This window comes from Rhododendron vialii, chromosome 11a (assembly GCF_030253575.1).
Source record: "Rhododendron vialii isolate Sample 1 chromosome 11a, ASM3025357v1".
NCBI classification, from domain to species: Eukaryota; Viridiplantae; Streptophyta; class Magnoliopsida; order Ericales; family Ericaceae; genus Rhododendron; species Rhododendron vialii.
Window position 1 is genome coordinate 25,554,964 of NC_080567.1, and position 10,496 is coordinate 25,565,459.

The 10,496-nt window shown below is 39.3% G+C and overlaps 1 protein-coding gene across 1 annotated transcript; it reads left to right on the plus strand.

Annotated features, from left to right (window-relative positions):
* The first annotated feature begins 3,839 nt into the window (after positions 1–3,839).
* LOC131306529 (ethylene-responsive transcription factor ERF110-like) lies at positions 3,840–7,178 on the plus strand. Its single transcript, XM_058332815.1, has 2 exons — positions 3,840–4,570; positions 6,197–7,178. The coding sequence occupies exons 1-2, from the start codon at positions 4,288–4,290 to the stop codon at positions 6,934–6,936; spliced, it is 1,023 nt and encodes a 340-aa protein (XP_058188798.1). The 5' UTR covers positions 3,840–4,287; the 3' UTR covers positions 6,937–7,178.
* The last annotated feature ends 3,318 nt before the right edge of the window (positions 7,179–10,496 follow it).

A 10,496-nucleotide genomic window follows, 5' to 3' on the forward strand; every position in this document is an offset into this window, starting at 1 on the left:
TCGGCCAAGGCGATATCCAACTCGGTCGGTGGAAAAGAAAGTTGGCGGGCTACGTGTGGAACCGCCCTAACCGTTTGACGGGGCTCAAGGTTGATAGATCCGTAGCCCTCCAACCCAAGGGTAAAGTTCTCTGGGCCCGGAGGTGAGAGATGTTGAGCCATTTGTTCCGTGTAAATACGAAGAACAAACAGGATCTGAGATGAACACCGGCCCTCAACTGATTATGAACGCGAAGAACACAAAGAACACCCCGAAAGTTGTTTTCCTTCCCCAGCGGAGTCGCCAATTGTGGGGGCGTGATTTCTTCGTGCTCCTTCTGGTGTGGCCGCCTCCGAATGTGGGACCGTGAATGCTAACGCCAGTCTTGATGTACCTGTAGAATCGGAGGGGGCTGTTCCTCCGGGAAGAAGCTCCGATGAATAAGTCAGTAGGTAGAAAGAGGGAGAAGTTTAGTAAGAACAATATGTTGAAAGAGAGAAGTGCTGTTCAAGCCCAGATTAGGGATCCCCCCTCTCAGTGGTAATGCTTCTCTATTTATAGGCAAAGAGATGGAGTGCTGAACAAGTTGGTCATACTTTCCACGTGTCACGTTCTGCTCGGTTGGCGCCTTCTAGCAGGGCCATTTAATGAACACCACTTCCCTAGTCTTTCAGAGCCACATGGGTTGATGTCAAAAAAGTCACATCGTTCAGAGATGTCACCTCGAATGTCAGAGAAGACAGCTTACTTATCAGTAGATATTTATGGAAGGTTCCACAATCATCTAAGCTCGGCGGGACCCACTTCCGCCATACGAATTATCCGAGCGTAGGATATCCCGACCGAAGAAAACCCTAGCCGAACAAACGGAAGTTCGTATCTGTGCGCTTGATGAGACCCCGAGCGAACTCATATGTCGTATGTTCAGATACAGCTTATAATCGTTCGGTAAAGTACTCGTGGTTCCGTCTATCCTTCGGATAAATATTGGCAAGTTTGGCCGAAGCCCAAACTTATTTACAAGTGAACTGAGGTAGCTTAGATAACAGATCAAACAGCGTGTGGACCCTCACTCCCCCTTTCTGGACCTTGTGACCCCTTCGGATATTTCGTCCCACTACATTAAGCTAATTACAATACTTGCACAAAACATACTAATACAACAAGTTTACAATTAACTACATTCAAATGAATAAACGCACACATGAATGTGCGGAACCACACACACTGCTGGTGCAGGGTGCATGGCCTCCCACACTTATATGCTACTAGTATTTAGTACTTTTATCACTAAAATTGTAGTAAGAAGATTGATGATTTATTTTTTCTCGGCAAAAGACTGATGATTAATGTTTCAATAACGATGCATAAATTTGAGACTTTATCTATTCGGATACTAATAATCTTAGTTTATGAAGTTGGCTTATCTTTTTAATTTTGCTTGTAATTGCCTAAACAGCTCATCTGTTTAGATTCACCTCGACCAAAAATGTCAGGGCCTACCCTGATTCGTCCACGGAACATGGTTTTTCAAAGTACTTAACAATTATGTTTGACGGAGATGGGAGGTCGGCCGTCGCCGTGATGGTATTAAATTAATTGATCCCCGGCTCCAAGTTTAGGTGGTTTCTCAAAGGGTTTCGATCGTAATTTTTACTTTTTAGATTCCTCTCGTCCTGACGAAGTAATAATCTTTAAAAAATTGATGATAAACTAACAAATACGGAAAAATATTGAATAAGGATAAAAATAAAAAAAAATAAAAAAAGAGCCGAACGATGAGTGGCAATACGAGAATGACTATTTAAATGGAGGCTTTTTTTTTTTTTAAATGTTGTCGTTCTTCTTCTTCTTTTTAAATAAAAATATCAAATGCTATCGTCCTTATGTTGCATTGTTTACTACGCTTGTCATTATAATATAATAGAAAATCAATAAAAACGTTGTCATTACAATAGAAAATCAATAAAACTAGGAGAGATTTTTGATAAAGTTTTCCTTCATTAAGTTAATTTGAGAGCAAAACAAATTCCTGTAGCTCTACCTGCAAACATAGTGACTTAAACAATGTTTTAAAATAAACATTATGTTTCATCGATCAGAAAATGTTTTCACACCCTGTTTATCAAGTTTCCAAGTTGTAAGAGAAGAAGCTTAATTAGTTGAATCCTTATTGGAGTACCATTTTTAAGATATACATACATAAATAATGACATTAAGGATAAGGTTAACCTTTTGCATAAGGCTTGTCTGCAGTCCAGTTTTGGACTACAGAGATGCGGTTCAAGTGATCACAACCGTCGGATAAAGTTTTTAACGGTCCGGATTTGTTTTGATGTTCTTACCGGTAAGAATATACTATTACCGGTAATAATATTAACTGATTTGAACCATTAATTGTCAATATGAACGGTCTAGATTAGACTGCACGCGCTTCTTTGCAATTGACTGCTGAGAAGCCGGATCCAACCCTTTATAGTAGAATCTTGTGAAGTTCTCCATGTTTTGTCCAAATTAATATTCTACGGTAATTACCTAAAAAACACTAGTGCAATCCGATCATGTAGGTAAACTAGGGACGTAATTAAGATCCAAGTGGGAATTTTGATAGGTAGCCACACGATCCTTCAAAATTTCATGCGCGATCACTATCGATTCTCGTACTACACCCACGCCCTAAATCCTTACTCTTGCAGATTTAGTAATTTAAGATGTGTTTCACAGACGTACGTTTCCGCGCTCGTACTCCCATTCACGCACGCGAATTACGTGAATGAGGTACAGAGTACGGATAGACTCATGTCATCTGTCGTTGTTTGACTCATCCTTTAAATTCAACGATTTTAGGGTTTCTATTAGTAAGAGACAGAAGAGTTCAATGGAAGGAGTAGGAGAGAGACGTGTATTGACCACCATAGACGACTAAAATACATAATTACCAGTTTTGGACGAGGTACTGTTTAATTGGGGTTCATGCATAGTACTAGTACATGTATAACTACTTTTGAACAGTTCGTTGACTCTTGACTTAGTATTTTCCTTGCCAAAACCGGACGCTGCAAATAGAAGCGTTAGGTAAAGAAAAGAATGAAAGAAATTTCATCCTCATTTTTTATTTACAGGGCATAGAGATGTAAAATAATATTCGTAATTTCGAAAACACATGGACGTACCGGGATATCAAATCATCTAGTTCCTCAGATTTAGTCGTGGGCGCGTGTATTGACCCGGGCACCTGATCATAGAAAAAGAAAAAAATAAGAAAGGATGCACCTGGATAATACTAAAGTGCTCAAATTAAGGCAAAATTTAACTGGGGGCCAAACTTTTTGAACTTCTAGCCCAAGCTTCTACTTTTACCTCCCCCACAAAAAGCCCATTTCATTTCATTTCACATTGGTTAATCAACTCCCTTTAATTAAACCTTTAAGCCCAAGCCAAAACCAACACTATAAGCCCCAGAACCTAAATATTATTAAGAGACGTCCGTCAACGAGAAACTCAATTTAGATTCGAATTCTCAAAACAAGAAGTCTACAACCACACTCATAATGCAAGAACGTTCACTTATATTTGTGGGACCACACACACCTGAGCATTTGTGTATTTTGAACGTGGTTCTAGAATTTTTGTTCTCCAAATTCTCTCGCTCCCTCTCCCTCTCCCTCTCTGTCTCTGTCTCTCTCCCCAACTCACCGACTTACTACCGACCTTCTATAGATAGCACGAAGGGTCACCCGACATTTAGGTACATATAACATCTCCTCCATACACATCATCAGTCAAAAACATATGGGTGTGAACTGTGAAACCAAAAACAGAGTCGGTTACATTAAAATAAAAACGAAACGAAACGAAACGAAAAAGAACTTTGTGTTTTCTTCCAAATTACTCCACTATACTAAAAAGTAGTACGTATGATAGTTACCCAAAGGTGATATTACCAGAGACTTGTGCTACTGTTCAATTGACGGCTGGCGAAGTTGAAATTGTCAATCTGCTTATATAGCCCCGTGGAATATTTGAACCAAATCCCCAAACAGGTTCGTCACTTCTGGCGTAAGATCATCTGGGTCGGTCTCGGTTCGACGATTCACAGCGGCTCTGAGGTGGGTTTCAAGTGCTTGTCAAGGTGCGTGCAAGCTCGTCGGAACGAACACTTGAGTATCCAAAACAAAAGTGGCGAATCCACGAGACTACGGCGATTACGTCAGGTTTCCGGCCACGGAGGATGATGAGGAGGGAGGAGCTAGCTCGCAGCAGGCTCCTCCGCAGGTGACGACGGCGGCGTTGGGGGAGGAGGTGGCGATGTTCGCGGGGTTAGGACGGTCGAGGGAGATGACCGCGATGGTGACGGCGCTGACGCATGTTGTGTCTGGCCAGAGGCAGGACAGGGGCGAGACGACGACGTCGTTCGGAAACTCACCCCCGCCGCCGTCGTCAATTTATTCGTCGTCGAGCTCGGGGTCGTGGGGTGGGCAGAAGAGAGAGAGGGAAGAAGAGAGCGGGAGCCAGTATTTTGAGCAGCAGTTTCAGAGGGTTTATACAGGGTTTGGTGATTACAGGGGAGAGTCATCCTCTGTTTCAACTGGTTAGTGATTTTATTTTTATTTTTATTTCTTGTTAATAAATTATTTAGCCTCCATTTCTGCACTCGTTAATTTTTCCAGAGTTTTCTTTAATTCTCTCCATTTTTTCTTCTAATTATTCTCCATTTTACTGAATACTCTCAACGTTTTCATAGTTGATATTTCATTTTTATTGCTTGAGAGTTGTTTTTCTTCTTCCTTTTTTTTTTTTTGCACCAATTCATTAGCCAAAAATAATCCATTTTTTGGCTTCTCAAAGGGATAGTGTTTTTCACTTTTCTGGTTTCTCTCTCAAGAAACCGTATTATGATTTTTTATTGACCAAAACCAAAAAAAAAAGGGCAAAAATAATCCATGTCACTATGAAAAAGTTTTTCTACGCGTACGTTTCAAAAACAGCCAAGCGAACACAAGAATAATGCTTGTCAATGATAGATCAATAAAAGTAAGGTTTTTGTCAATTCAATGAAAATAAATGAGATTTTGGCATGGGTTGCTATTAAAGCCAACTTTTTCTTAGTTGATAATTCATTTCTATATGCTGGAGAGTTGTTTTTCTTCTTCCTTGTTTTTTCTTGAACCAATTCATCACCAGTTTTCATGATAAAAACAAACTTAATTTTCTCAAATAAGAACACAAATCACTACTGATCATCCAACTTTCTTTCTTTTTTTTGCGCATTTTCTTTTATTTTCGAAGAATATGTATGTAATTTTGCATGGCCATGAATAGTGTTTCCCATAAGCAAAACTATTTGATTAAATGAATTTACATATTGAAGAAGTTTCGATTCCTTCTACCACCATCACTTCTGAACTCATTTGCTCAAACAAGAGTTTAAGTTCCGGAAATAATGCTTGCCCATGATAGGTTTTTGCTAACCTTGGGAAATATCCAATAGGTTTTTGTTAACCATGGATTTCTATAGAGGTTGGCCTTATTCTTCTGGATCCTTCTCAAGTTGAAAATCTAGCTAGTTTTACATATATTACTTGAGATTTCATCCCCTCAAAATTTTGTTTTCTGGAGTATATACTGTAATCATTTTTAGTATCCATTGTTTAAGTTTCTTAAATAGAGTTTGATTCATCTACTAGCCAAGGAACCTAATTATCGACCTTATATTTTCTGATAATTAATCTAATAATATTTTCTTTTTCTTTTTCTAATAGTAATCTAATACACCAGACATTTTTGTCCATGATTGAACAATAATCGTGTAATATTGCATGTGTTGGCTATGATATTTTCCCCGTATATCGTAAGTAATAAACTCTCAATATTGGTGTTCAAGGGAAAAAGAGTTTAATGCCTTTTTTTTAAGAATGGTAAGCCAATAAGTCAATTTTTAATATTATTCTTAAAAAAAGACATTTTTAGAATGATATTAGATAATAATATCTAAGATACATAAGCTGCCAATTTTACTAAGCCAATTTTTGGATATTACTTTCTAAAGAGATTATCCAAAAAGAAATTGAATAAATTTTGTGAATAAAGATGGAAAAAGGTTTAATATCTTCTTCTTCTTCTTTTCAGAATGATATTCAAGCATTTCTCTGTGTTTGATTATCGCACTTTGTACGTTTGGACAAGTATTATCCAAAATCTATTTTGCCATTTACAGCGCCAGAACAATCCACACAAATCTCTCCCACCGCGGCGGCCACCGCCACCACTCCACCAACTCCCTCAACGGAAACCGCCTCATACGAAGAAACAGGAGAGAGAAGAAGAAGATACAGAGGAGTCCGGCAAAGACCGTGGGGAAAATGGGCAGCCGAAATACGCGACCCACACAAGGCCGCGAGGGTCTGGCTAGGCACATTCGACACGGCCGAGGCCGCGGCCAGAGCCTACGACGAAGCGGCCCTCAGGTTCAGAGGGAACAGAGCGAAACTCAATTTTCCCGAAAACGTCAGGCTGGTCCCGCCTCCACAGAATCCAACACCAACCCATTTCTCCATTTCCAATTCTCCGGCGACCCTTTTGACTGCCGCCCCTCCGCCACAACTTCCGCCGCAGCAGCAGGCGGCTTTCTTTCAGGCGCAGCCGGATTACTGGGAGTACTCCCAGTTGCTGCAGAGCAGCGGCGATTTTCAACCCAATAGTTTGTTACAGCAAATGTTTTACGCTTCTTCGTTAGCTGGTTTACATTCCCATTTGTTGCCTTCTTCTTCCTCGCCTCAATTTGCTTCTTCCTCTGTTTCTTCGTCGAGTTCTTCGTATCCCCTGCTTTTTCCCGGCCAACAAATGGGGTATTTCCGGCCGCCGGGAAATTCGGATCAGGGCGGTGGGTCTGATTTCCAGGCGCCGCCGTGGACCGGGTCCAGCAGCAGCCAGTACCCTCCTCCTTCTTCGAGTTGATTTTCAATACTATTATTTTTTTTATAACTAAGTTGTTCGGATTAGCTTACCTAGTTAATTTTCATATACGTCATTATTATTATTTTTAATAGGAGAACATGCGCATAACTTCTTTTTTTTGTTTTCTTTGTTTTCCGTTCTATTTTTTGATATACTCTGCATTGTACGTGATTTTGGCTACTTGATTTTCACTTTCACATTATTCTTTACAGTAAAAAATAAAATGTAGTTGGGAATTTTTCCGTGTTCTTGTTTGATAGTTTTGATGTACTCTACACGTACTGGATTTATATATATATATTTTTTGGTTTACTAGACGACACCAAAATTCTTGTTGAAGTTAAGGGACAAAGCAGTGATTAGGTTTTAGGCTCATATGTTTCATGTTGGAGATTTGATGTTTACCACTCCTTAATTAATTATTGATGAGGACAGAATATCTCAGGTGGTCCTATTTCCCTCCTCGGATGTGAAATATTGGCATGCCAAACAAAGCAAACAATGTCCCATCACTCCCTCACCCGGGCGGATAAACTCATACCCCTTCCTAATGTAGCAGCCAATCAGGGCCTAAGGGCCAATAAAGCGTGGAGAATTTGGCTTGTCAAGCTATAAGAAAACAGCCAGTGTCATAATAAGTTTTGTATACTTCTATTTTAGGGGTGAGAGGTCATACTCATTGTAAACTTTTCAATATATTTTACTGTGTGCTTCCTTTGAGCAGAATTTGATTTTCGTGATTTGAGTTCGTCAAACGACTTATCAAAGAGACTTTCTGTCATTACGTCATGTTGCGAATTTCTTTTTTTTTTTGCTCGGCAAACGAATCATGTTGCGAATTTCTTATTCGTTCGCAACATTGGAACCCAAATTTACCTAAACTATTGCGTGACAATTAAGGTGAGTGCAAATACGGAGTATTAGTATATGCAATTATGCATGTAAGTTGCATCCAGGTACTCTTTGCACTCTACATGACAAGTCTCCCACGTGAACTAGACTATAATTGTCATTATCCAATATTATCATCGAGGAATTTCTGTCTGATACGTCATGAATTACTATTAGGTTTCCTTCAAAAATCTTCACAAAGTTTTTTTTTTTTGGTAATGCAGGCTATCCCGGGCCAGCTTCCGCGCACCTTGGACTAATCCCTATAGCTCCTCCCACATCTGTTTCATACGCTAACACGTGGGGGTGAAGTGACCCAAAAAGCTGTTGACAAAAAGAAATCGAACTTGAAACCTTAGAAAAAAGCAAACATTCAAGTCCCGGATTAAGATTACTTAGTCAACCCCTTGGGGTTAATCCTCTCAAAGTTGTTTGTATTGTTAAACTTTTTTTTTTTTCCTCTAGTCGGGACAGAAGAATTGTTTTTTTTAAAACGAAAACCTGTCCTATGTATGTAACTAACAATGATTTAAAACATGGGAGAAACCCATATAAAGTTTGAGTACAGCTATGAGTAATGACCACCGCCGTAACGGATTCGTACCGACGGCCGCGCCGGGCCGTTTCCGGCCATTGGACAGCCAATCCGAACCGTCCAAAAATTCTATAAAAAAAAATTGAGGAGCCCTCGCGAAAATCAATGGCATCCGATATGTGTAGGGTGTTTGATCTAAACAACCTCTTTTTCGTATATATATGTACACACATATATACAGGAAAAACAGATTGTTTAGATCAAGCACCCTACATACATCAGATGTCGTTGATTATAACGTGAGCCCCTCGGGTTTTTGTTTAGAATTTTTGGACGACTCGGATCGGCCGTCCGATGGCCGGAGACGGCCCTACACGACCGTCAATACGAATTCCCTACGGCGGTGGTCGATACCTATATCATTTTCGATAAAGTTTGGTTCTTTTGGTACAGCGTTTATATAATTAGTATCCCCGTGGACCTTAGACTCGTTCACCTTGGATTCTTGGATAATTGTGGAACGTAGACCCACCTTGATAAGTACATCTGAGGCATTAGGCGAAATTTAAAAAAAAAATCAGTGTTACGTAGTTGATGAAGTAGGAAAGAGAGAGAAAGTGGATCAGGTCTAATCTCATTAGTTTGAACAGTTATTAAATATTGAGACGTATCTGGTAGTAACACATACCCATTTCTACAAGTAATAGAAAAAAAAAAAAATGTTACGAAAAGAGATCAAAATGGACAGGTTCAAACTTAAATGTGTGGAAAAACGCTAATTACATTTTGTCACAACATTTGGTGACCAGACCACATCTTGGATACCATGTGGTGTGTCACCAAACATCTTGAATACCATGTGACGTGTCACTGAGATAACTATAGAATGTGTCATTTTTGTCATGCAGTGAAACACATTCTACTTTATTAGCAGTTGTGACCTTTCATATATATGGTCACCAAATATGTGCACCATAACAGTATTGAGTACGTAAAACGAAATACACTCGGCCTGTGGTTGACACAATTTCTTTAAAAAAGATTCACCACCTCTCTAAGGATGTTGATCGAAGGTAGCAGTGGTGTCTATCTCCGGGACAAAAAATATATAACTAGAACTATAGCCCACGAAACATTGTCTATCTCCGGGACAAAAAATATATAACTAGAACTATAGCCCACGGAACACCATTGGAACTTACGTACCTTGGTGAATTGAACTTGTCTGCCTGGTTCTCTTACTCAAAGAACGAATATTTAGAATATAATTGTATGGAATCCGAAAAAACTAGTGTGAAACATAAAAACGGAATGCCAACTTCGATCTAGTCGAAGTGTGGTGACCTCTGAGTTGCACAACCGAAATTACTACATGAAGCACTGCTAGCTGGAATCAATTATGCAATAAATCTAATATAATGGTGTATTATATAATTAACCAGCCGTACTATTATTTGAGCAGATAAATTTATCTGCTCAATGATCAGATTTGACGAATTAAGGAGGGACTTTCTGTTGCCTTACGAGACCGGATTGCACCAAATTCATTCACCGAAAATACAGACTTCATTTTTCTTCCGAAACTCACCGTCACGTGCATCGAACGATTTCGAATTTATCTGTATCTGATTTGTACACTTATAATTTTATGTGCTCAACATAGCTCCAAGAAGGAGTAATATTTTATGAGACAATAGAGTTGCTTAAGATTGAAGTTTACGGGTCAAAGAGGATCCGGTCATCCACTTTCTTTTTTTCATTTTTTTGTTTTGGGGCAAAAGTCATCCACTTTCTTGCTCTAGAAGAATGTCTTCTCGCTCTCTCTACAGACAGGTAACGTAACCCCTTCCTCCACCTACAGGAAAGGTTCTTCCGTATATTTTTACAAAAATGATACTCGTACAAACAATCTAAATACAACACCAAATACAATATTTCACTACTTCACATATATACGGGCTTCACGCACTACTATGTATGGGCTCCACATGTATGTGAGAGGTTGTGTAAGTTATTGTGTAAATAGCATTGTTATTTTTAGGATTGTGATTTTGACACTCGAAAAATTGATGGAGTGGCTCCAAAACTGAACTGTGTTGATACAAAAAATGACGTCGTTTTGAAGTCCATCTAT